Below are 26,668 nucleotides of genomic sequence, written 5' to 3' on the forward strand. Positions count from 1 at the left end.
GAGGGCCTACTCTGAGTCCCCCTGGTAGAGGCAAAGGGGGGCCCTTTGGTAAAGATTTGTTACAAAGTAGCTCTCCTCTTCATTATTATTTTTTTTTATTATTATTATTATTATTATTATTATTATTATTATTATTATTATTATTTGTATCCCACCAATGCTGGGCCTCAAGGCAACCTTACAAAGTTTAAAACATACATGGGGGGGACATAAACGTTTAAAATGCACAACAAAATTATAAGACATTAACATAGGTGGAAAAAAGGAAAGGAACCTCTTGTACAAGCACTAAGTCATTACTGACTCTTGGAGAGACGCCAGCTTTCGCTGACATTTTCTTGGCAGGCCTTAAAGTGGGGTGGTTTGCCGTTGCCTTCCCCGGCTGGACGTGCCCAGGGGGAGGGGGAATTGTGCCAATTTCACTGGTCCTGTCTAGGGACCAGTCTTTAAGAAGCTACCGCACACTTCAACTCATGAGAGGCATAGTAGCTTCACTGGCTAACCTTTGGAGGGTTCTGATGACCCTCCAAGGACAGGAGTGCACTGGGCTCGTCCACATGCCCCATGGGACCTCATCCCCTTGCACCACATCTATTCATTTGTTCACCAAGGTTAGGGTGGGTAGCAATGCTATGTTTCCTATCTGTTATTTATTTGCTTAGTATATGATTTAATGCTGTGTTTATGCATTTGGTGGGGCTACTGTTTCAGAAAACACTGGGAAAAGTCCATTCAGAGACTAAGAAAGAAAAGTTTCCCAGTGTCTCAAGTTACTAAGTATCCCATTTTGCTTATCGGCCCCCTCCAACTTTGGGATTGGAGGATGCTTCATCAGGTGATCATGATTGCGAGTTGAATCTGCCTCTCATCGCTTCCAAAAATGTTACCCTTCCTGGTTTTTTTACCCTATTTTTTTTAAAAAATATAGCAAGCAAACTGCAGCACGAAAACTGCTGAAAATAGGCACAAATGACCCCCACCCACGACTCTCTAAGCACATTCAATCTCAAGGATGTAGCTTGAAAAACAAAAAAGTTATATGCTAATCTTTTCCACAATGCAATCCTATGTGGAAAATATCCAAAATGGCAGGTGGAGCGCTCCGTGTAAAAGCGAATTATTCGTTTTCGGTCACTTCTCTTCTCCATGCTTCGCTAGCCACCTGATCCGCTTCTCCTCCGCCTGTAACAGAGGCAAATCAGGCCACTCCGCTATCGCTTCTAAGAACCGAAGAGAAGCGGAGCAAAGCCCTACTTGCCATTACCTTTTAAAATAAATCGTTCTAGTTCATTTGTTTTTAGAACTGATTAAAAAATACTTAATGAGCAGTTTGAAATGGGGCCTACATTTCCCATCTGGCCCGGGCCTATTACCAGCTTTGCCTGGCCCTGTGCACATTATATTATAGATTCCTGTATCTTCAACAAATGTAGTATCCAATGTTAGTCCTACTTAGAGTAGGCCTATTGAAATTAATGGGACTTAGGTTTTTCACCAGTTCCCATTTTCATTTGAACTGTTTTATGCAACTTAGAGGTGTTGATATTTTTAGTAATTACAAGAATGCTAATTATTGAAATTCAGTTTCACCTTTTCAACATTTTGTAGTCTCGACTTATTGAAATGAGATCATCAAACCATAGTAGACTTGTGTTACACATTGTAGATTTATTATCCCCTTACGGGCAAATATAAAATATATTTGAAACAAATATATTTATGTGAGTTGTTATCTCTACTTTGTGTAAATTGATTTGAGCTAATTCACAATCAACAGAATCCTATACATGTCTACGCAGAAATAAACACTATTGGATTCAATGGGACTCATTCCCAGGTGGATGTGTGTAAGATTCCAGTCGTAATGCACAATCCTATGCAAATTTACTCAGATGTTTAATACATCATCCATTTCTTCAAATATTGTTTATCATTACTTTAATCTGCAGTGAAAGGCATTGTTACCACAGACACACATGCTGTGAAAGGCATGTTCAGTTTCATCCAGCTTTTGATCTGGGAATGGATCTTCCTTTTTTTTTTTTTGGTTAATATTTTTATTTTCTACATTAATTAAACATACAGCATTACAGTAATAAAAGAAAAAAACATCAAACAACTGCTACATACACATTGAATAAACGTTGAGTACATATATGTTGAATAGATATTACCTATATATTATCATACTACGACATAATCGTTCTTAACATAAAAGTGCACCCCCCCACCTCGGGATCTATTCCTGATTCCAAAATCTTATTGTTTCTTCTGCTGGCGGTTTCCCACTTCCCTTAGTAAACACAAATATTAGGAACTGTTTCCAGATTCCTTCAAACTCATTTATTTTAGTTATGCCTTTTCTCCACTTAATATTACAAGTCAGTTTATCATTAATAGCTATATCCCATACTTCTTTATACCATTCTTCAATAAAGTATTCCCCTTGAATCTTCCAGTTCCTAGCTACCATCAGGAATGGAGCTTCCTATACAGTTCTCCATAATTACTGTATATCTCTTGTCATTACCACCTAAACCCCTACTGTAAATGCCTGTCCATTTTCTTGTTCCTATCATGCCCTCACTTCTACTTTGTTTTTCAGCTGTCTCCATCATCCCTTTTATTCATTCTGTATGGCTCTAGTTTATCATCAAAACTGCTAACTTTCCAAAACGAGGCTGATAACTACTCTCAGGATTGTAATTATGAGCATTTGCTGATGACACTCATATATATTTCTCTGTGCCTTTGACAACAGTGTCAGCTAAGGATAGTGTGTCTCCTCTGAATGAATGCTTAGAGTTGGTAATGAGCTGGATAAGGAAAAACAAACTGAAGCTATCAAAGGCCACAACCTGGGTTTGGAGGTGTGCCAACTAGTTCTGGATGGAGTTACACTCTCCCTGAAAGACTGTGTTCACAGCTTGGGGGTGCTTCTGGATCCGTTGCTCCAAATGACAGCCCAGATAGATGCAACAGCCGGGAGTGCCCACTATCAGCTTCTGCTGATATGCCAGCTGTGCCCCTTCTTAGAGTTAGAAGACCTAAAGACGGTAGGGCACGTTCTGGTAACTTCAAGGGTCGACTTCTGCAATGCGCTCTACATAGGGCTACCTTTGTGCCTAGTCTGGAAACTTCAAGTAGTTCAAAATATAGCAGCCAGGCTGGTCACCGGTACACCTAGGGGTGACCACATTACACCAGTTTTAAAATCTCTTTAGTGGCTGCCAATTAGTTTCCGAGCAAAGTATAAGGTGTTGGTTATTACCTTTAAAGCCCTACATGGTTTGGGTCCTGTGGGGATCGCCTTCTCCCATACAATCCGCCTTGCACACTCAGGTCCTCTGAGAAAAATCTACTTCAGCTAGCAAAAACTAGATTAACAACTGTTACCCAGAGGACCTTCTCTTCTGCTGCTCCCAGACTGTGGAATGGCCTGCTGGAGGAGACTCATCAACTTAACAGTCTACTAGTATTCAAGAAAGCTATAAAGACCGATCTCTTCTGGCAGGCCTAATCAGTGGAATTTTAATATGTTTTTGGGATGTTTTTGGGATGTTTTTAGCAATGTATGTTATGTTTTAATTCAGTTTTGTATTTTATTGCTTATTGTTGTTTCCTGCCTCGATCAGGATGGAGAGGTGGATAAGAAATAATAATGATGATGATGATGATGATGATAATAATAATAATCTGCCACTGGGCTTGTTATATGCTGTATATACTCCATCGTGGCTGCGCAGTTGCACTCCAGTGTTTATATGATGCAGCCACCAATTTGCAGCCACATTGTATTATTCCCATTGTTGCACAGAGTTGCCAGAAAACAAACAAAAAATGCTTTTGTAGGTTTTCAGACACTCAGTGTTTGCTACACATTACCATCACATGACAATGGTGCTGCAAATTTTCCTGGCTGGATAGCCCACGCTCACTCCTGCCATGTAATACTATTTTTGCTGCTTCGCTGTAGCAATGCTGCAGGATTTGGGGGGTAATCAGTAGCAAAAGTGCTACTGTATCAATACCCCAGGGTCAGTTATCAACAACCATAAAGGCTAACATTCACCATCCTTTATTTACAAGTCTCTAAACTGAGTCATCATTTCTTAAGGCAATTGTAAATGCAACCAGGTTGCAGTATAGATGGACAAAGACCATCTTGCCTAGTTCCCTTGTCAGATGATAAAAAGCTCCATTTATGAAGACAAACACTTCTGAACATAGCATAATAAAAGGGAAGGATCAGCAGGCATAGAGGGAACCTCTGCAAAATTTGGGAAAACCCCTAACGCACGCCCCCCCCCCCCGTAAGTACTGACTATACATAGTAGCCACAGAATGCTAACAGTTTGAGGAAATGCAAAATGGGGGTGGGTAAAGTGTGTGGAATCCTGAACAGAATCATTCTACACTGCAACATTTTGTTGCAGATTCCCCTTGTATAAACAGGATGGGGAAGTCAGAGAAGGCTGGGTTATAGTATTTATTTAAAATGTATGTATCCTGCCTTTCCTTACACAATTCATAGAAGCTAAGATCAACAAAAGAACAAAAAAACTACAATAAAAGGCAATGGAATTTAAAGGGGGGGACTTGAATATTGAGCCAGCAATTAAACACGCATACACACTGAAAACATATTAGTATCATAGCAAGAGGTTATGAAGATGAAAAGGTATATATATATATATATATATATATATATATATATATATATATATATATAAAATCTTTTTTATTTGAAGAAATGACTGAGGTTCTTATTAAAAATGCTGAACTGCAAGAAAAAAAATTCTCATTGCACAACTTCCCTTTGCTTCTTCCGCACACCTTACTCAGCATTAACTCAGCTATGTTTGTGATGGAAACAGAGATGTGGTTGGCCAACAACCAGTGCAGGCTGGCACCTCTGATTTTGGTAGGGCTGTGAATCCATTCAGGAAAGAAGTGATCAAAAACCAGCCGTCAGTCGTTGAGCAATAATGTGGATTTTGTTCATTTCCAGTTCATGACAAATATTGCCTTTACCATAACTCTGTTTGAGATTAAAGTATTCTAACTGGGCATTACATCCACTGCCACTTTGTCACTGGCACATTCAACAACACTCTTTCATAAATTCTGCTCACTTTCTTTTGTTCCTGACTCTTCTTTCTTGTCTCCTCTAAACAAGCTGTTTATAGCAGCCTCAGGACTGGCCACTTACACAAGTTTCCTGGTCAGTTTCATAACGCTGCAATCCTCCAGTGACACTCTGCTTAGTTCTGTGCAATAAAAAGATAGATGCTTTTGAACTGTGGTGTTGGAGGAAAATGCTGAGAGTGCCTTGGACTGCAAGAAGATCAAACCAGTCCATACTCCAGGAAATAAAGCCAGACTGCTCACTTGAGGGAAGGGTATTAAAGGCAAAACTGAAGTAGTTTGGCCACATAATGAGAAGACAGGATACCCTGGAGAAGAGGCTGATGCTAGGGAAAGTGGAAGGCAAAAGGAAGAGGGGCCGACCGAGGGCAAGATGGATGGATGATATTCTGGAGGTGACAGACTTGACCTTGGGGGAGCTAGGGGTGGCGACAGCCGACAGAAAGCTCTGGCGTGGGCTGGTCTGTGAAGTCACGAAGAGTCGGAAGCCACTGAACGAATAAACAAAACAAAAGAGACAGGAGATGGCGCCATCTTGTGGCTGTATAAATGAAACATATAAAACGCCTGTTTAAAGTGGAGGACCCTTTAAACTAACTTTAAACTAACTTTCCAAACTGAAACAGTTAACTGCTCTCAGGATTCCAATTTACGTCTCTTTATTTTTCATACCCATTACAACCTCCTCGGAGAAAACGACTTTCTTTTATCTTGAACTTCCTTGTGACTTTTTAGGCAAAAAATAAATAAATAAAAAATGCTTTGGGCAAAATTTCTACTTCCTTTTCTTCACTGAGCCATTCAGAACGTCCACAGAGCCATTCAAGGAGGTCCTTTTGTCAGTTGACATCTTCAGCGTCGTTTGATTTGCAGAAGGGGATCATAAAATAAAAGGGGGTACAGTTGCACCCGCTACTTCTTCCAAATCGCACTGCTGTTAAAGGCACAGCTGCAGGGAGCAGTAAAAATGAAGTTGCAATTTTGTGTGGAGGTGTGGTCTAAGATAGACCTTGTCCCACAGACTGGTCAAAAAGGCTAGACTGATACAATGCAGATTGACTTGGAATTTTCCGTTTCAGATTTTTCTATAGGATTGGGGCTGCTGCCAAACTTAGTATTTTCTGTTTGTTTGTTTGTTTGTTTTCTTGCTTGTTTTAAGGGGGTAATACAATGTAGGGCTGTGCACGGACCCCCCATCTACTCCGCATCCGATTCGCAACTTCCAGATTGGGTCTGCTCCGCCCTACGTTGATCCGCCTATGGTCCGCTCCGCTCTGCTGCGGAACTCGGGATCCGAATTGGAGCTCCGCAGTGGTGGCGGAAGTGGCAGGTAAGGCCCCCTCCCTCCTCCCCCCCACCTGCGTCCGTCGTGTTCTGGCAGCGGCTTCACCTGAGCCTGAGGACTCAAACAGGAAGACCTGGATTGAGTCCTCGGGCTCAGGTGAAGCTGCTGCCAGAACACAACGGACTCAGGTAAGACCCTTCCCCCCTGCCCCCTTACCTGATTCCGCCACCATTGCCGCATGGACTGCGGCGGTGGCAGCGCCAGCACCAGGTAAAGCCCCCCTCCCCGCTTATCTGCGTCCGTCATGTTCCGGCAGCAGCTTCACCTGAGGCCGAGTCTCAAAGTGGAAGGGCAGGCTGTGATTGTGGCCTGGTCTTCCAGTTTGAGCCTCAGCCTCAGTTGAAGCCACCACCAGACCGCAACAGAGGCAGGTAAGCCCTCCTCCCCTCTGCCCCCTTACCTAGCTCTGCCGCCATCGCCACACAGACTGTGGCAGCGCCAGGTAAGCTCCCACTTACCTTTTTTTCAGAGCTCCGGATCGAGGTGAAGGATCCGCTTGGTCTCAATCCTCTTCGCCTCGATCCACAGCCCCCCGACCTGCTTCATCTCCGCCTTTGTCGGAGGCGAATCAGGCCGCTTCGCTATTGCTTCTATGCTCCAAAGCGAAGCGGAGCACAGCCCTAATACAATGTGTGTGTTTGGGTCTGTTTGTTGAGAAGTTGATTGGGGAAGTGGCACCAGAGGAATATGATAAATAACTATTTTCTTCCAGGACATTTTGTGTGCATGAGAGAGAGAAAGAGAGAGAGATCAAAATTGCCCCCACCTCTTTTCCTACTGGGGAGGGGGTGTCCCACCCCCCAAGTTGGAATGTAGCTGACAGAAGAGATATTGATCACAAAAAGAGTCTGCAGGGGAAAGGTTGCACTCCGCCTTCTGCAAAATGGGGATAAAAAAACATTGAAGGAACCCTATTTGGCAGCTGGACAATTTGTAAATGGTCCCCACAAAATCCACTTTTTAAAAAAATCTTCTTCTTCTCCTACTACACACAAGAGTGAGATCTGAATAAGGAAGAGCAGGACATCTTTGTCTTTCCTACTAATATTTACTGAAGGGTATTAGCGGGAGAGAACCCCAGTCTGAGTTAGGCTAAACTCTTGCTTTTCGCCTTTCCATCTTCTAAGGTCGCAATCTTATGGATGTTTAGCCAAAAAGTCCTACAACGCCCAGCATTCCCTAGTCAGCATGGGCGAGTGAGGCATGCTGGAAGTTGTAGGACTGTTTTCTATCTAAACCTGGCAAAACGGTTGCAAAATTTCTGGGAGCGAATTCGCTTTGGCCTTCTACATCGCCCTCCGACTCCAATCCCTCACCCTGAGCATCGGGCACGCCCCTTGCACGCCTCCCGCTCTCCATGGCTCTCCTCTTTGTCTAGGGTGACCCTATGAAAAGGAGGACAGGTCTCATGTATCTTTAACAGTTGCATAGAAAAGGGAATTTCAGCAGGTGCTATTTGTATGCATGCATCACCTGGTGAAATCCCGTGTTCCTCAAAATAGTGAAAGCTGCAGGAGCTATACTGGAGTGACCAGATACAAAAGAGGGCAGGGCTCCTGCAGCTTTCACTGTTGTGATGAAGAGGGGATTTTACCAGGTGATGCTTGCATACAAATAGCACCTGCTGAAATTCTGATGCTGGAGCCCTGTCCTCCTTCTCATAGGGTCACCCTTTGTCATTCCCCCAGGCATAAAGGGATGCTGTTGGGGATCATGGAGCTGCTCCCGCACAACTGGGCTGCCCAGCAAGTAATGTACATAGGCTTACTGCCTCTGCTGCTGCTGGCACATAGCTATCAGGACTAGCAGCCACTGATAGCCTTCTCTTCCAGGAATTTATCTAACCCCCCTTTAAAGCCATCACTGTATCTTGTGGTAGTGAATTCCTCTACACTGTGTGAAGTTCTTCCTTTTACCCCTTTTATCCCAAAGTGCCTGTGGTCAGCACTTGCTTCCTCACTTGGGGATTTTGCAAACTTCCTGTGGTTGTCACTCATATGCCTGCATTGGGTTGTTTAGGCTTGCAATGGTGTGACTAGATATGTTCTTCAGGGCGAAGTCCTGGCCGATGCAGCCCTTGTGCATGTGCAAATGACCACCCAGAGAGCAGCAGGTGATGCAAAATTCCATTTTATTCCTTCAGTCCTGATGGTGCTATTTATTTATTACATTTATATCCCACCTTTTTCTCTCTCCAAGGAACCCAAGGCAGTGTACATAATCCTCCTCCTCTCCATCTTATCTTCACACTACACTACTGCTTTAAAGCGCTTTATAACAGTTTTGACAACTGTAGCCTTAGGTAGACCTAAGGTTTATCCCGGGATAATCCTGGGGTCGGCCCTGCCTGATCCCTGGATCTCCTGTGTGTCATTTACATGAACAGGGATGACCCCAGGATAAACCTTAGGTCTAGCTAAGGCCTGTATATGGAGTGTGTCCTGGACCCCAACAATTGTCAAAACTCTTATAAAGCACTTTAAAGCAGTAGTGTAGATCCTGCCCTTGTGAGGTAGGCTGGGCTGAGAGTCTGTGACTGGCCCAAAGTCACCCAGTGGGTTTCCATGGCCGAGTGGGGATTAGAACCCAGATCTCCCAACTCCCAGTCCAACACTCTAGCCACTACACCACATTGGCTATGATTTAAGTAAGCTTGAAATGCAAAACTGCACATGTGCAGAGTATCTTTTATTTATTTTTAAGAAGAAAAACAGGGTAGGCAGAGATTCTAACATAGAAGGAACATAGAAGCAGTTGTAAAGCATGGAATGGTTGTTGGAGGGAAATGGGGAAGAGAAAAGTGAATTCTGTGTGTGCTCCACAACGGAAGTCATACACAAGAACCATTCAGTCCAGGGCCTAAAATTACCTAGCTGCAAAAGTGTTAGGCTGCAATCCTGTGTACACACTGACCTGGGAGAAGTGGTATTAGTAGGCCTCACCCATAGGGCACAAGCTCCAGGTCTGTTGCCCTTGCCCAGAACCCTAAGTGCCAACAGAAGTCTTCCTTTTTTTCTTCCAGATTAATTGACATGCAGGTGCAATTTTCAAGAAGGGGTGCTGCTGCAGCCCTCCTCTCTTCTCCCCATGGTCTGCAACACCAACACCACCCAAATCTCCCCACTGGCATGACAAACCTAGATGAAAAGGTTTTTGTTTCGTGCCATGAGATATGTGTGGGGTTTTAAAATAAACTTAGGGCACAATACATGTTTAGTCTGGGGTAGGGGGAGACCTACAATTCCCTATGCTCCCCAGCCGGCATGGAGATGTAGGACAGTCTTTTGTCTAAACATGCATAAGATTAAGTCCTTAATTGCCATGCCTGGGGTGGGGTGGGGTTTCCAGGGGGATTGCATTTGGGGAAGGAAGGTTAACTTTCCCTTGCCTGTGTACTATGGGTCAACAGGAAGCGAATGGAACTCACAGAACAGGAAAGGATCAGAAGTGGGGAAACTCCACATCCTTAGTAAGAGGTCCATATAAAGTGATCAGAAGACCTGGTAAATCAGCGATAGTGCAATTTTGGTCTTTATTAAGTCAGGAATTTGGATCCTTGGCTACAAAAGGAGACAATTGCAACTCCATCTGGCAGTATATCTTTCTTGGTAGTTCATGGTGCTGGTGGTGACCCCTCCGGGATTAGAACTTCTCCCCAAACATGGCCCCATATAGAAGGCCAACGAAAGCACCAAGTCCAATAAAGTCAGAAAGCTTAGAAAAAACAAACCACACCAAAACTTTATTTTGCAAGTACAGAATTTGAGACTTCTTGGCTCAGAATGAGCACAGAGGGTGGTTTTTTCTTGGCATGGAGCACCCACAGCCCTACGCCAACTCCAGTCTCTCCTGTCCTCAGGTTGCACAAAGGAAAGAATTAAGAATTCACAAATGTTCTGGTTCTACAGAGGGGACTAGTTTAATATATTGAAATTACAACTTGGGGCATGGCAAGAAAAATGGACGGATGCCATGGGAGTAGGACAAGCCAGGAGTTCAGGCCATGGGGGTTGGGGGGGGGGATGATTAAGCAGCCATTTCTCCACTCGGGCAAAATGGGGAAGGTCACATGATCCATCTACATCCAGGCCGAAGCCTCCCCCGCCTCGCCATTAGTCCAGTCCTCAGGTGGATGTGAAGCATCTCTATGCCTGTGTCACATCGTATGTTCTGGAAAGAAAGAGAACAGGAGTCAGGGTATGCAATGCTGTGAGAATGGATTAATAATACTTTGGCGAAGTACGAAGTGTTGGTTATTACCTTCAAAGCCCTACGTGGTTTGGGTCCAGGCTACCTGAGGGATCGCCTTCTCCCATACAATCTGCCCCGCACACTCAGGTCCTCTGGGAAGAATCCACTTCAGCTAGCAAAAACTAGATTAACAACTGTTACCCAGAGGGCCTTCTCTTCTGCTGCTCCCAGACTGTGGAATGGCCTGCCGGAGGAGATTCGTCAACTTGACAGTCTGTTAGAATTTAAAAAACAATAAAGACTGATCTATTCCGGCAGGCCTATCCAGTGGAATTTTAGAATGTTTTCAGGATGTTTTAATCATGTATGGTATGTTTTAATTCATTTTAATGTGTGTTTAATGTGTATTTTATCTCATGTTTTTATACTGTTTGTTTTACACTTTGAATTGTTTTAGTTTTTGTGAACTGCCCAGGGAGCTTCGGCTATTGGGCGGTATAAAAATGCAATAATAGTAATAATAATAATAATAATAATAATAATAATAATAATAATAATAATAATAATAATATATTTCTTACCCGCCTCTCCCTCTGGATCGAGGCGGGAAACAACATAGAATACAAAAATATTATAAAATACATAAAACTGATTAAAACATCTAAAACTAATACATTATAAAAATAACAACCAGACATCTTTAAAATCTGACTGGGTAGGCCTGCCAGAAGAAAAGGTCTTTATTGCTTTTTTATATTCAGAAAGACTGTTGAGTTGGCCGATCTCTCCCGGCAGGCCATTCCACAGTCTGGGAGCAGCAGAAGAGATGGGTAACACTTCTGGGTAACACTTGTTAATCTAGCTTTAGCTGGCTGAAGTAAATTCTTCCCAGAGGACCTGAGTGTGTGAGGTGGATTGTACGGGAGAAGGCGATGCCACAGGTAACCTGGACCCAAACCATGTAGGGCAGCTGGCTGGGGCATTCTGGGAGATGCAGTCCAACACATCTGGAGCACCCCAGGTTGAGGAAGGCTGATGTAGGGCTTTAAAGGTAATAACCATCACTTTATACTTCACCCAGAAACTAATTGGGAGCCAGTGTAGTGATTTTCAAGCTGGTGTAATATGGTCACCCATAGCATTTGGCATCTCACAAGACAGAATATATTAGAGAAAGGGGAAGAGAGAGTCTCACCTTGTCTGCTTTTTCCCTCGGCATCGTGGGAATTTCCCATGTTTACCACCTGGAAATGGGGTGAGAATAAGGAGCTTTTTTAATCACTGCCTTCTAGAGCCAGAAACTAAATGGAAAGATCTGAAGCACTTGAAAAATATTAGGCTTTGTCACATGAGACTAAAATCCCACATCCTTACTGATGCTTCTGCTTTTGGATTCTTTGCGGGAGTAAGATTGTTCCTTGGGTGTACACATTCTTTGAATCAAGGACTTCCTTTCTCAGCAAATTCTATATGTTTCAATATACAGCCACTAGATGGCACTGCTAATATATTGGATTAATGTTCCCTATCAGGTAATCTCCAATCCTTTTTAAAGCGGGATAAAGGCAAAAACCATGGGAGATGCCCTGGAAGTTGACAATGTTGTGTAAAGAACCTGGAAACCTCCATAAGTGACCAGTCATAATTGTGCAATAAAAGCCTCGTGTAGAAATGCTCTTTATCAACATCCCTTTTGATACTGCTTTCCTGACGATGCTCAGAACTAGTGCTGAATTTTCTACCTAAAATTAACATTGCATTTAACAACGCTGACTTAGTTCTGGGGAAATATAAAGTAAATTTAGAGATTTCCAACAGCAAATGGTAAGTGACATCAGTGGCAAGAAATTAATTTCAGTATTTTGTCTAGACCATGGAGACTAGAGCCTTGAGCTTTTTTCTTTTTTTCTTTTTTAAAAAAGTTAAAGCTGCAATTCTCAGTAATTGGGGCAGGGAAAGGAAAGGAAAGGAACCTCTCATGCAAGCACTGAGTCATTACTGACCCTTGGAGGGACACCAGCTTTCGCTGATGTTTTCTTGACAGGCCTTATAGCGGGGTGGTTTGCCATTGCCTTCCCCGGCCGTTATTACCTTTCCCCCAGCTAACTGGGTACTCATTTTACCGACCTCAGGAGGATGGAAGGCTGAGTCAACCCGAGCTAGCTGCCTGAAACCAGCTTCCGCTGGGATTGAACTCAAGCCGTGGGGAGAGTTTCAGCTGCAGAAACTGCTGCTTTACCACTCTGCGCCACACGAGGCGCAGAACAATTGGGGCAACTTCCACTATATATATTACAGGCCATATATCACGTTCCATGAACCAACTGCAGCTTTGCATTATTAGTGGTGCTTATTAGGTAATAATCAGATATAAGACTAGGTACTGTACAGACTAATAGGAAAACAGAGAATTCCGTGCCCCAAATTTAAAAAGGAAAAGACAGACAAGGAAAAAGTGTCGTTGGGCCTCTATGGATAGAATGCATAACTATGGTCAGAAAGTTGCATCTAAATAGCTAACCAGTAACAAGAGGATGTCACTCAGGCACAGCTACATTCTTTGACTAAACCCCTCTCTTCCCATCCTCAGGAACAAAACTCGAACCCGCTCCACTCAGGCTAGTCATGCCATGCTTACAGGTGAGAATGAGAATGCCCATGATGAAGAGGATCGCAGCAGCTATTAAGCCCCATTTGCGCAGGGAGGGATAGTCTGCAAGGCAAGAGGAGGAGAAAACAGGCATTCAGTTCAAGCATCAAATGGCACCTCAAAGCGAGAGAATACTGGTGGATAAGTGATATCTGCGACTGGAAACGGACTGTGCTTTTTAAGAGTTGAAGGCGGTTTGAGAGACATGTACACTAGGGGTGTGCATGGACCCCCAATCCGCTTCGTGGCCCGATCCGGAAAATCCAGATACGGCCCAATCCTCTTCGCGCTGCGCTGCCCGTCTCCCGCTCCGCTCTGCGGAGCGAGATCCGGCTTCACCGCCGTCATTATGTGGACGGCGGCGGCGGCGGCGCAAGAGAAACCACCCACCCACCCCGCCCCCTTACCTTCCTCTGTCGCGGGATTCAATTGAGGCCCTGGTTGAAGCCGGAAGAGGCCTCGGCCTTCACTTCCAGCTTCAACCGGGGCCTCAATTGAAGCCGGCGATGGAGGAAGGTAAGCGTCCCTCCTCCCTGCTCCCTTACCTGGTGCTGCCGCCGCCGCATGGATGGCGGTGCTGGCAGCGCCAGATTAGTCCCCCTCCCCCCCCACTTACCTTCAGGCGAAGCTCCGGATTGAGGCGATCCTCTTCGCCTCGATCCGCCAGCCCCCCAATCCTCTTCGACTCCGCCTTAAGGGTAGGCGAAGCCCCCTGCTCCGCTCCTGCTTCTCCGGTTCGAGGAGATGTACACACATTTCTTTTTGCCCCATTGTAAAGAGTTCACGCTGGCTAAATTTAATGTGCTTCCCTCCGCATTTTTGGAGGGTAAATATAATAATATCCCACATTCTAAGCGCCTATGCCCCTGTAAAGCTGACATGATAGAAACTGTGCACCATGTATTGCTGTATTGCTCCTTTTATTGTGATTTTCGGCATACTTTCATCACTCCTATTTTACAAGGAATACCTGGGAGATCGGATGTGTTCTGTACAGACTATCTTTTGGCTGATCAGAACTCTCAGATAACCTCCAAGGTGGCTAAATTTTGTGCTGCTGCAATTGCTTGTCGGCGTGGGATGATATCATCTGATAGTGATAATGTTTTAATCTCTTAAAATATGTGGGACGTGTACTAATTAATTGTTATCATATATTGTTTTATTCATAGTCCCATTTTATTCCGTCGGTTTGGGAATATTATATGTGCTCATATTGTTGTGTTGTTTTGCTAGTCTTGTGACCGTAAATAAAATTCATTCAATTTTTGCCCCACTGTGTGCTCTGGTCAAACAGGTTTTTCAGACAACTCCACTATACTAGACAATGACGGGATGAACGAATATACCATGAGCAAACATCCTTCATTTAAAAATCCTTCCAAGTGTACTGTGGATGAGCCCTTTCTGTACGTTATTATTTTTAGATCACATTTTATGGTGTTTCTTTTTATTTGAATCATTGTGCTAATTATGCTTTATGTTGATTTTGGGGGGGGGGTGTATTTCAGTAATACTAGCACAACTCCCATGTCGCCACAGGACCTAGTAATCTGAGAATGATTGGATAAAAATATGTTTGCCCATTTCCCTTGCGAATGGAACAAGTTTACACTTTTAAAATAAATGTACTACAAATAGACTGGTAAAGGTGAAAACAACAAAAAATGGTCTTTTTCAAAAAGTTTGTGTATCATTTTTTAAAGTTTGAGGTTGAAAACACATAATGTAAGATTTTTCTCTCTCTTCCCCTTCTTGTGTACTTTCAGCTTTTTCTCATCAGCATCTCTTCCTCCTCCTCTATCACAACCTGATTTTTCTTCAGCCCCTTTCCCAATATTCTGTGCCTGTCCCTTCCTTGGTCCATCACTCTAGGAGCTCATAGGAGTAAACACTATTACACATGCATACCCACATGGTGTCATGTGTTACATTACATGAACAATGTGGGGCATATGCATCAACCACCCCTTTGCCTTATCCTTCTCCCTTTCCAAGCTGCCCAGAACTCGAGCTTTGAACTTTTTCAAACTTTCAAAATTTTCTGCATATCTGCACTGCTCAAGCTTCATTTGAAAACAAAAATTAGCAATATTGGCTAGGTAGAACTCTAATAATAAGACTTACACTACCATATTGTTACATAAGATTAGTTACTGAATTTCTGCATTTGTGTGCATTTGCTTCAACACTGCTTTTATGATGATGATGAAGATTATTATTAATATTATTGTTGTTGTTGTTTCTTCTCTGGGGGAGAAAACCTATTTTCTCTCTGTCTCCAGCTTGTGACTCACCATAAAAAAAAGGATCATCAGTCTTCTGAACATCTGTGAAAAGAGAAGGAATGTGAGACTGATGCAATATGCAATATGCAATATGTTTTGCATGTGCACGTAACCAAGGCCTAATCTTTCTGCTACAGATTGCAGTGGTGGATCAAGAGTGTGTCATGTCTAACCCTACTGCCCCTTTTTGGGAGGAGATGTTTCAGGTAATCAATCAGAATCAGATTCAGAACTAGAAGACGCAGCACCAGACACCAGCCAGCCTGTACCAGTGGGGGAGGAAGCTCTCATGGGCGATTCCCCAGCTGGGAGTCAGCCCTCTCCAGAGCTTATCTCCTCAAGGCCAAATCCTACACACTCGGTGGGAAGTGAGGTTTCTTCCAGAGCTGAGCATCCCGACAAGCTAGCTGATGCTAGGGTCTGCTGGAAGCTCAAATGCATGGGGCGGAAGGAAGGTGTGAGAAAGTCGGTTTGATTACGCCAGGACCTGCCTCCACACCAGGTGCTCTGAAGTTACGGGTGTTTGAGAAGTGGCGTCTTATTCTTCTTGAATGGACAATTGTCTTGCTTTGTTTGCATAGTTTTGCCTAGGGGGATGTTTCCAAGAGGTTAGACTCTCTTCAGGTAGAAGAGACGTCTGTTGCTTAATAAAAGCTTTGTGAATTACTTAGCAAGCCTCGTCATTTGCCTCCCATTGAAAGCAGGAGTTTCCTGAGAAACACGACAGAGTGATTCCTAGTATTGTATGTGTAACTGTCCTCCTGTATGTGGGTATTTGTTAATATCGAAATATAAAGAAAATTGCCATTTGTTGTTCTGGAAGCAGGCACAACTGAGTCCTCTAAAGAAAAATATCCCAAAGCACCCAATATTTCCCTCATGCTCTTCCAGCTTTCAACATACTGTTTCTCCTCTCCTGGCTAACTGGTGGCTTTTGAGGTGAGGTAACTCCTGGAAAAGACAACGGTTCAGACAACACGTTAAGCCATGGTTAGGCCAGTAACTCTTTTGCAGCAAATGTTTAATGAGCATGCTTAAATCACAGGGATGTAGCCACTATGTTTAGGAATGGTTTGCATGACATGCTAAGCTATAATATTTAGCTCAAAATGCTTAACTGGCGTGTCATCTGAACAGGATCAATGCAGGGCAGATAATGCTGAGGAAACTGGGGTTCATTTGGCTTGGTGCACAAGGGCCCTTTTGTTGATTCTGTGTCTCTCAGTCCTCCACACATGGGTGATCCTAATTTGGGTTTGAGTTCTTATGCTCACCTGCAGCACTAGTAGAGTTCACACTGCTAGTAGAGTTCACTCTGATGACTTCATTTGTTGTTTCAGCTGTAGAAGTTGTTTCTACTGCAAGTCAAAGCAAGAAGGTCAAAATTCAGAGATGGACCAAAATCCACAGAATAGGATTTTCTTTCTTTCTTTCTTTCTTTCTTTCTTTCTTTCTTTCTTTCTTTCGTGTCCCACCTCAAACTGGTTGAAAATTTCAGCCTATAACTGTCCACCCCATCCCACTCTCAATATCTCTGCCCATGAATCAGGAGGAGAACTTTGGCCATAACTGTAGATCTAGTTGTAAACCTGGTTTTGTTGTTGGCTTATGGATCCTGGCTTGCTGGGTGCATTTAACAATAATCCTGGGTTTGGAGTGGACATCATGCATATCCATTCCTGGTTTGTTTACCCACTTGGGCTAAAGGAAGAGTGAAGCAGGCTGTTCATTCACATGATGGTTTACTATGCCAGAATTCTCATTCTCATTCTCATTCTCATTCTCATTCTCATTCTCATTCTCTCTCTCTCTCTCTCTCTCTCTCACACACACACACAAACACCGTGTACAAAAGTTAACATTTTCTTAGAAATGTTCCCTTTTAATATTTTCTGAGAAATGTTCAATAATAATAATAATAATAATAATAATTTTTAAAATGGACATCCATCAACAGATATTCTCTGTGTCGCTTAGAGGGTGAAAAATGCAATGTTAAAAACACAATATTTAAAAGCGAGAATAATGCAGCATAAAATGTTCCTTCTAGCAGAAACATAATGAAACAACTGGAAGCTCATATTAAGAACAGTTAGTTGGTTAGTTAGTTTATTATTTAAGAACAATATAAAAACAATGAAAAGTCAGAGTTCAAGATTTGTTTAAAACACATGTTTGTTTAAAGGCCTGGGAGAACCACCACCACCTCATACCTCAAAGACCATAGATGGGGCCAGACAAGCCTATCTGCAATGACTCAAAAGGCCCTTCTCCTTAGTAACCACCCACTCCACTTTATTTGGCAGAGGGAACTCAGAACAGAGCCTCTGAACATCTGAAGGGTTCAGGAATTGTGCATGTGGGAGAAGGTGCGCTTTCAGGTAACCTGGTCCCAAGTTCAAGGATGCTCTCAGTCACATACCCTTTCTTGATCTTTTCTCTTCCAGGACATTCCCACTGTTCACTGGAGTACTCGCATCTTCTACTTCCTCTGCTGTACAAGACCATGACATGGAAAAGAAAGACCATATTAGAAAAATTTGCAGGTACCCTGCTGCCTCCATCCACTCTTGCTCGAAGCAGGACCAGATGAGAGAGCTCCTGTGTCTTCATTGCAGAAGGTTGAAAGAGGGATTGTGGCCACTTTAGCCTCTGGTCAAACACATTTGGGTGGCTTTTGTTTTGTTTCAAAAACCTACCAAACCTATTTGACCTATGGTGACAATGGAGTAGAAGGAATACATGTGTATACCGAGGGAAATTAGACCTCTGTCAAATCACTTTTCTCTCTCTTTAAAATGACCCTCTTTCTCTATCCCATGAGTCTCAATCCATGGAACTTAGAAAGGAAGCACTGTGCCACAAGGAAGAAAGAGCAACTGAAGCATCGCACACTGAAGCATCGCACACTGAAGGCTAAGGACAAGTTATTGTGCAAATACATGTAATAAGGGCTTGTTACCATTTTCTAAAGCAGCTGTAGGGGGTGGGAATTTAGAGTGGAGAAGTAGCAACTGGAAGGAGTGCTTAACTCTGTCTCTGCTGGCTATTTATTAGCTTGAAATCTGACTCCCAAGTGAATTCTACCCTCCCTGTGGGGTGAGAATGTCCCACAACAGGCACATAGGGATTTTCTGTATGAGGCTTTAACCCAACACTTTACCAAGGCTTCCGCTCCCGGATTCTTTGTGGGATTACACCTTGTTAAATGTTGTTTTTCCTTCTCTGCCTTTCTATATGTTCCATTATATGACCTCTAGGTGGCGGTGTGTTACAGCAGAATTGCACAAATACACCTGGTCTTCATGCCACCATTTCTGGACATACTAGACTTTGCCTGATTTTGTGGGGGGGGGGGGGAATCCACTGAACAGTTGCAAAGAATGGGAGAGGTCTTGGAAGACGAATATGTTGTGTAAAGCAATTGCAAAATACTGTGAAGGAAGAATCATGAGTACACAATAAATGCCTCATGAAGAAAGGGTCTTAGCCAGTAGAGGAAACAAATCCATACTGTAGTTTTAAGCTTTTATATTTTTATATTGTTTTTATGCTGTACTTCTGGTTTTATTTTAATGTAATAAATAAATAAATAAATAAATAAATAAATACACCTGGGGAGGGCCAGATGTGACTAGTTCCATTGACAAAATATCTTATGCTGAGACAAAAGACTCACTCGTTGTAAGCAAGTAGGCTTCAGTTGTTGTTATATATGTGCTCTCTTCCTTCCATTCAGTGGTCAGGACTGTAGTTCCTGTAATGCAAGCAAGAATTCAGTGACCAGAAGTCCTTTCTCTGTATGATGACCAAAGTCATTCTTTCACACATTTTACCCTACACTTCCTTCCAAGGAGCTCATGGTTCTTCTGCTCATTCATTTTGCTCCGACAACAGTCCTATGAGGTAGATCAAGCTGAGAGAGAGAGAGAGAGAGAGAGAGAGGCCCAAGGAGTTTAACCCTATGCCCAAAATTGGTTCAGCACCTTAGATAGCTTCTTTAGAACCCTGGCTCGTTCTGACTAACACCCAGAATGGATTCACTGCTCCACCAAAATTGGAATGAAAGCAAGGAAGTTAAGGAAACAGGTTAAAAATGCAATTTTATGAATTAAAATATAATGTTAAAAGTAACATACACAGAGCATTTCACATGTACCAAAATTGGAGCCATCAGCCTCCACTGGTTCTGCCTCCACAAAAGGAAGAGATGATCAGGCTGTTAAACAGGCATTATGGCTTTTCTGAATTCTTGGAAATGCCAGCATATGTTTTGACTTATTTGCTGTGAATTATTTTTCATCTGCAGGGTAAAATATTTCACAACAATAAATCTCTTTACTATGACTTCCTCAAATGTTCTTATTCTTTCATTCATAATCCCTCTCCCCTCCTTTCTATTTGGGTATTATTAAAAAGGAGGAAAAAAGATTTTGTTCTTGCTAGGTTTTCCTTCCCCCATCCCAGCGTCTTGATATATCTATATGGGCGTATATAAAGCACACACAGCTCCACCTACAATTGTCTCACACAGGTTGCAAATCACAATAACCATTTACAGTAGATCAGGGACCTTTTTACACAAGGCTATTCATGTGCTGTATCTACTTTCAGGTTCATCACAGAATTGAGATCCAAGCACTACACAGAGTGTTTCGTTTCCTGCTTTTCTGATATATATAAGCTCTAGGTGGCACTGTGGTATAGCAGAATAACAGAAGTACACAAGTGAAAAAAGTGTTTTCTTTCACTTTCACAAATAATTATGCTTTTTTTTTTAGGGATGTGCTCCGCTCCGATTAGAATCGGAGAATCAGAAGCGAATTGGCCTGCTCCGCCTTGCCCAGAGGTGGAGTAGAAGCAGACCGCGGACCCTTAGAAGCACGGCGAAGAGAAGCGGCCATAGGCAGAGCGCTTCTCTTTCCGCAGAGTGCTCCGACCGCCATTTTGGAAAATTTCACCCATAGGATTGCATTGCGGAAAAGAATAGGGGATAACTGAGTTGTTTTTTAAGCTATCTTTCTGAAACGTCTTGTGCTTAGAGAGTCGTGGCTGGGGGTCATTTTGAGCCTACTCTCAGCTCTCTGCGTGGTGCAGTTCGCTTGCTATAATTTTTGTAAAAATCGGGTAAAAAAAGCAGGAGAGGTTCCTTTTTGAAGTGCTGAGAGGCAGAGTCATGATCACATGATCCCAAAGTTGGAGGAGGGGATAGGCAAAACGGGATACTAGTAGTAACTTGGGATACTGGGAAACTTCTCTTTCTTAGTCTGAACGGACTTTTCCCAGTGTTTTTAAAAACAGTAGCCCCACCAAATGCACAAACACAACCTGAAATCATATACTAAGCAAATAAATAACAGATAGGAAACACAGCACTGCTACCCACCCTAACCTTGGTGAACAAATGAATAGATGTGGTGCAAGGGGATGAGGTCCCATAGGGCATGTGGACGTGCCCAGTGCACTCCTGTCCTCGGAGGGTCATCAGAACCCTCCAAAGGTTAGCCAGTGAAGCTACTATGCCTCTCATGAGTTGAAGTGTTAGTTTGCTTCTTAAAGACTGGTCCCTAGACAGGGCCAGTCAAATCACCACAGTTCTCCCTCCCCCTGGGCACGTCCACTTCCCTCTTACTGGTAAAAGACAGATATAGCCTTTTAAAAAACATTCTTCCTGTTGTTTATTCAGCAACACTGCTACCCCTCCTTTGTTTGTTTGTTTGTTTGTTTATTTATTTATTTATTTATTCCATTTTATATTTACACCCCATAGCCCAAGCTCTCCTGGCTTTTCATCTTCAGTGAGGTCAGGCAGGCTTTCATTGTGGTTCAACTCCTTATTGTTGTTGTTGTTGTTGTTGTTGCTATTAATATTAATTAGTACTGCTATTAACATTATTATTTTGTTGTTTAGTAATGGCTGTGATCACAGTGCAGTCAATCAACTCCGAAGCAAGGATCACAAAGCTTTACTCTTATCCTCCTAGCCTCCTAGTTATGGGATGCAAAAGAAAAGGCATCTCTCTGTGCTGCTCCCGCCTCACAGGGATGGTTTGCATTACTGGCTTTGAAACTATCCTTGGCTCACTTCCTTATGCCCCCAGAAATGTCTGCTGCCTGCCTGCCTTCCCCCCGGGGTGCTGCTGTGGTGGGGCATCTGCCGGGACTGACTCCCCCATACTAGATCTATGGCATATCTCCGCCTGGCTCTCTGCCTGCCTATCCTCCTCCTCCTCTGTGACTGCCTCGCAGGGATGGTTTGCACTTTGCAATGCATGACTTTACTGCTGGCTTTGAAACAAACCATCCTTGCCGCACTTCCTTATGCCCCCAGAAATGTCTGCTGCCTGCCTGCCTTCCCTCCCCTGCCCGCCTCGCAGGGATGGTTTGTGTGTGTCTTGCTTTGACTCAGGGGATAAGTCCTTCCTGCGCTCACTTGGACTTTTTGAAGTTCCAAATAAATTTTTCAAATGTGGAAGAAGATTCATATAAGTTTATCTCTACTCCCCAATTCATGGCATGTTGGGATTTCCTTTGAAATGGCCCCATTGAGCTGTCTGCAGCTTTAAATCCCTGAGATACTGGGGTGTCCGATTTTCAAATATTCCCCAAAAATCAGGGGATGATGGGATTTGCTTGAGTCTTGGCATGCATGTGTATACATACATGAGGTGTCATGGTGCCTAACTTGACATTTCTAACGTGAAAATTGACGTAGTTCTAGCATGGGACTTGATTTGGGGTGAGTTAAAAGGTTAAAGCCCCGCCAAAAGTCAGGGGATGATGGGATTTGCTTGAAACTTGCCATGAATGTGGATCTAGATGGCATCTGTGAGGGTGCCCACTTCAAATTTTTTTATCTGTCAAAATGTCAGAGTAAATCCCATGTCTGAAAATTGGGTGTCTGATTTTCAAAAATTCCCCGAAAATCAGGGATGCTTGGATTGGCTTGAGTCTTGGCATTCGTGTGTATATGTCCATGAGGTGTCATGGTGCCAAACTTGAGGTTTCTAACTTTAACAGAAAAAAAGTTGTAGGGTATTTTGGATTTCAATGCAAGCCCGTGGGGGGGAAAAGCGGAGCTCCGATCCGGATCCGGAGCTTCGCAGCGAACCGGAGCGGACTATAGGCAGATCGGAGCAGATCGGAGCGGACCGATCCGCAATTTGCAGATCTGGAAGAGAAGCGGATCGGGGGTTCGTGCACACCCCTATTTTTTTTGCTATTAAACACACACACACACACACATGCTAAAAGTGCTCTTTAGACAGAGAAGCAAAACTGGAGGATCACAACATCATGTAAAGAACCCATAAACATCTATTAGCATAAACAACTGGCTGCACAATAAATTCATCATCTAGAAAAGCTCGTGGAGTGGGCAACCTTTGTGGGGGGGGCAGAGAGATGCACAGGTGGGGCAGAATCTTGGGGAGAGGCAGGGAGACACACACACACCTCTCTTCCCCCTGACCCCCAGAATTACAATCCTGTTTCTCTGTTATCAGCGATACAAAACAGTGATCTGGACTGCATCAAAATTGCCACTTCCCCGTTGCTAATAGCAGCACTGGATCTGTTTCCTGCTAAACCCTTTTTGTTTGACTGTGTATAAATACATATTGAGTTTAGAAGTAAAGCCAGCAGTAACTGGGACGTGGAGCTTGAAGGAGAAACAGGAAATGAGGAGGAGACAGAAGCAGAGTGTTAGAGAGATAGGGAGAGATCAGAAAGCCATGGAGCTGAGGAAACCATCACACTGTTTATATGAAGTTGGGAGTGGCTCCTTTGGTTACCTAAACAGTGTCACATGAAATAGACTGGAACTCCAAAATGAGTTGCTATTACTGCCTCCTGCACTGTTGGTACCTGTCCACCTTCACCCCTGGATGATTGGATTTTGACTGTGGTGATTACAAAGCTGGAAAGAACTCAAAATCCAGGCTGTCCCCAAAGCCAGGAGAACTTACCAACTCTTAGGAGAACTTACCAACTAATTGAATGTAACACAATAGCCTTCAACCTTACCAAATCTGGGACCCTAATTTAAACTCAACCCAATGTGGGACCCATTTTTAGTTTATATTAGATACTATTTTGCCTTTTTTATATCCACCCTGTCTCTCTCCCCACTCTGCTAGTTATCTCTGGGATCTTTTGCCCTGCTCAATGACCCACTAATCACTGGTCGGGCTATGTAGTCAAATTGCCCACCATCTCCATTAAGGGCTTCACAGTTAAAACGAAGACCATGTTGAATGCAAAATCCAAACCAGAGGTGTAAAATAACATGTTGAATCCTTTTCTTTTTTTACACCTTGGAAAGAAATTGTGGGGAAGCCAAATTTTGATGAATATTAGGCAGCCTTGCTAGGGGCCAGATAAAAATTACGTTAAGTCAAGATCTGACCCACAAGGTGATCATCTCAGATCTAGAACACAATTTGCTGTAGGTGGGCAGGATGCAACAAAATCTTTGCTGAACCCTAACTCCAGATGACTCCTGCACATCTGCTAGGGTGAACAACTGCAGATTATGGAGAACACAAACCAGTGAGAGGCAGTGGTGCATAGTGGTTACAGTGTAGGACTGGGGAGACCCAGGTTCAAGTCCCCACTCAACCATGAAGCTCACAGGATGACTTTGGGCCATTCACTGACTCTCTGCCTAACCTCCCTCACAGGGTTGTTGTGAGGATAAAATGGAGAGGGTCACATATGCTGCCTTGGGCTCCTTGGAGGAAAAGGCAGGATATAAATGTAATAAATAAATAAATACATATAAATAAAGAGGGGTGGGAATTGGCACATACACCTCGAAGAATACCAAGATGAAGCAGCCTCTTACCTTGAGCATCCACCACAGCCGTGAGGCTTGCAAGAACAAGCAGGAGGAGGAGCTGGGAAAGAAATAACAAAAAGATTCAGTGGTCATGTCCAAGGTTCAGACTGTGTCCCATAGTTCCAACCCCGAATCCCCCATCTAGCTGCCTTCTGCTTTGCGGACCCACACAGGATGAAGTCCCAACCGTCAAAGAGCTGCAGCTCCATTTCTCATCCAAATCATTGAGCAAACGACCCTAACAAGAACCGGCGGTGCTGCAGCAATGTTTCTATCAGCCTTCCCCAACCCATTGCCCTCTAGATATTTTGGATTTCAACTCCCATCAGCCCCAGCCAACAGGGCCAAGGGTCAGTAATGCTGGGAGCTGTTGTTCAAAACATCTGGAAAGCAGCAAGTTGGGGAAAGTTGGTTGATATATTCATGGGCTTATAGCCCGTCCTGTATTTGTTTGCCTGTTTCCTTGTTTTAGAAGACCCATATCACACTTTTTGACTGTAGTCTTCATAGTGGCTCACAACATTTATTAAAAAAGAAGAAGAAAGTATAATGGACAAACCAAGAACCACAGCCTTCAACAAAAACAAAGACAATCAGCCGTAATGGAGTAATGGTCCCCTCCACCACCACCACTTGTTAAAACTGCACTGCAATACCACCAAATACAAATGCAATTTTCTGTTGCATGGCACATTTTCAACATTTCGAAAAGAATCAATATAAAGGGACAGGGAATAAAAACACAGATGTGCACACACACACACACACACACACACACACACACACACATGGTTCCTACCCTACATGTTGCCCACCACTGTTTAAGAGAACCATCTCATCCATCTAATGGGCATTTCTGAGTCAAACGTTCTGCTGAAGCCTCAGGCTCTCTGTTGATCCACTCTTGGGAGCTGGAAAGATACTGACATTTCCCTGCAACGGAAGGTTCGGCACTTCTTCTTTGCCTCCGAGGGCTGACGATGCCATGGCTGGCTGTACTAGGAAATCACCAAAGGGCGTGAGAGTCATGATGCAGCCGTCTGAGCAGGCAGCTCTGAGCTGTCAGACCGCCAGTGTCCTAGAAACAAGCCCCGTTGGAGTTTATCGAAACCTAGCAGGGGCCTCCCACTCTGTCTGCATGGCAGGGCCTGAGAGGTTTTTCTAAGCCTCTCCCACTGGCTTCCTTCCAATCCACTGTAGTCCCGGCATCACTGAAACAAACCATCCATCCCCGAACTTTGAGCGATGTAATGGAGAAGCCTAATACTTTCTTCTCTTCTTCTCTCCCACAATCCCCTCTCCGCACACACACAGAGAAAGAGAGAGGTGCTCCAAAGTTTGTTCCTTTCCAGCTGGTCTGTGTTCAGAAGCAAAGCTTAGCATGCCATACATCCCTGGCCAGAGACAGTTCAGAAACTATAACACAAAATCGTGTACGGCGGGGAGGGAGAAACGCCCCTAAAAATGAGACCAAGATGGAGGGAATGAGGCCATCCAGCCATACCTGCCAAGGGCAGGGTTATCTGCCTGTGCTTGTCTGTCTGGATTCTGGCCTGCGACCCTGCCTCTCTGCTTACTGTCGGGCCCATTTCCTCCCACCCCACCCTCATTTTGGGACATGTGGTTCTCATTTCCACCCAGCCAAAAGATCTGCTTCTTCTGTCACCAATCCAGCCCAAAGGGTTAACCCCCGACAGGAAATTTTCCTAGCTGACAAATTGTTCCAGAGAGGCACAGGAAACCATAGGGGGGGGGGGCGCGTGTGCGGAATTGTAGTTATTATTAGAAGGGAGACCTGGGTGGTCTATGGCAGAGAGCGCATTGGGATGTGGGGGTATTCACTCACCTTCATGGCGGATGCTCCACAGCACCAGGCGTGCGGCATGCCGGGCATCTGTGAGCATAGGGAAGGCCCAACAGTCATTTCCTCCTCTTGCCACTTCCTGGCCCTGGGGAACGGGTGTGAGTCATAGGGCACGTGCTCTTGCATTTCTAAGTGTGTGGGTATACATATATAAAGTCCAGCCGCGTGTGTGTTTCAGAGTGTGCCAGAGTGTTATGCGGAACTACCAGACATCTCCATACATGACCACACACAGTCACCAAACCTAGAGCCATTCATCAGAGAGGAATGAAAGCAGCCGGTTTTTAAAACACTGCACGGTTAAGTGAGCGGCAAAGATCGCCGTTAATGGGTACAAATGTGT

At 43.8% G+C, this 26,668-nt stretch overlaps 1 protein-coding gene across 2 annotated transcripts; it reads right to left on the reverse strand.

Moving 5' to 3' along the window:
- Nucleotides 1-10,208: 10,208 nt before the first annotated feature.
- On the reverse strand, nucleotides 10,209-26,391 carry LOC134407728 (FXYD domain-containing ion transport regulator 5-like). 2 transcript variants are annotated; one of them, XM_063139649.1, is made up of 10 exons: nucleotides 26,308-26,391; nucleotides 24,468-24,519; nucleotides 19,302-19,379; nucleotides 18,045-18,116; nucleotides 16,897-16,980; nucleotides 16,526-16,573; nucleotides 15,632-15,664; nucleotides 13,323-13,397; nucleotides 11,880-11,928; nucleotides 10,209-10,663 (listed from the first exon to the last, which is right to left on the reverse strand). In XM_063139649.1, the coding sequence occupies exons 1-10, from the start codon at nucleotides 26,383-26,385 to the stop codon at nucleotides 10,639-10,641; spliced, it is 594 nt and encodes a 197-aa protein (XP_062995719.1). In that variant the 5' UTR covers nucleotides 26,386-26,391; the 3' UTR covers nucleotides 10,209-10,638. The 2 variants fall into 2 exon arrangements, with proteins under 2 accessions (XP_062995719.1, XP_062995720.1); XM_063139650.1 differs by lacking the exon at nucleotides 16,526-16,573.
- Between the last annotated feature and the right edge of the window lie 277 nt (nucleotides 26,392-26,668).

Source organism: Elgaria multicarinata, chromosome 13 (assembly GCF_023053635.1).
Source record: "Elgaria multicarinata webbii isolate HBS135686 ecotype San Diego chromosome 13, rElgMul1.1.pri, whole genome shotgun sequence".
NCBI lineage: Eukaryota > Metazoa > Chordata > Lepidosauria > Squamata > Anguidae > Elgaria > Elgaria multicarinata.

Bases quoted from the DNA above. Each gene is read 5' to 3' on its own strand.
- LOC134407728 (XM_063139649.1), bottom strand. From the start codon at position 26,385: ATGACTGTTGGGCCTTCCCTATGCTCACAGATGCCCGGCATGCCGCAC. The intron at 19,380-24,467 runs GTAAGAGGCTGC...CTTGCATTACAG, and splicing joins GGCTGTGGTGGATGCTCAAG to GAACTACAGTCCTGACCACT. The intron at 16,574-16,896 runs GTGAGCATAAGA...TGTCTTTTCCAG, and splicing joins GAACTCTACTAGTGCTGCAG to GAGTTACCTCACCTCAAAAG.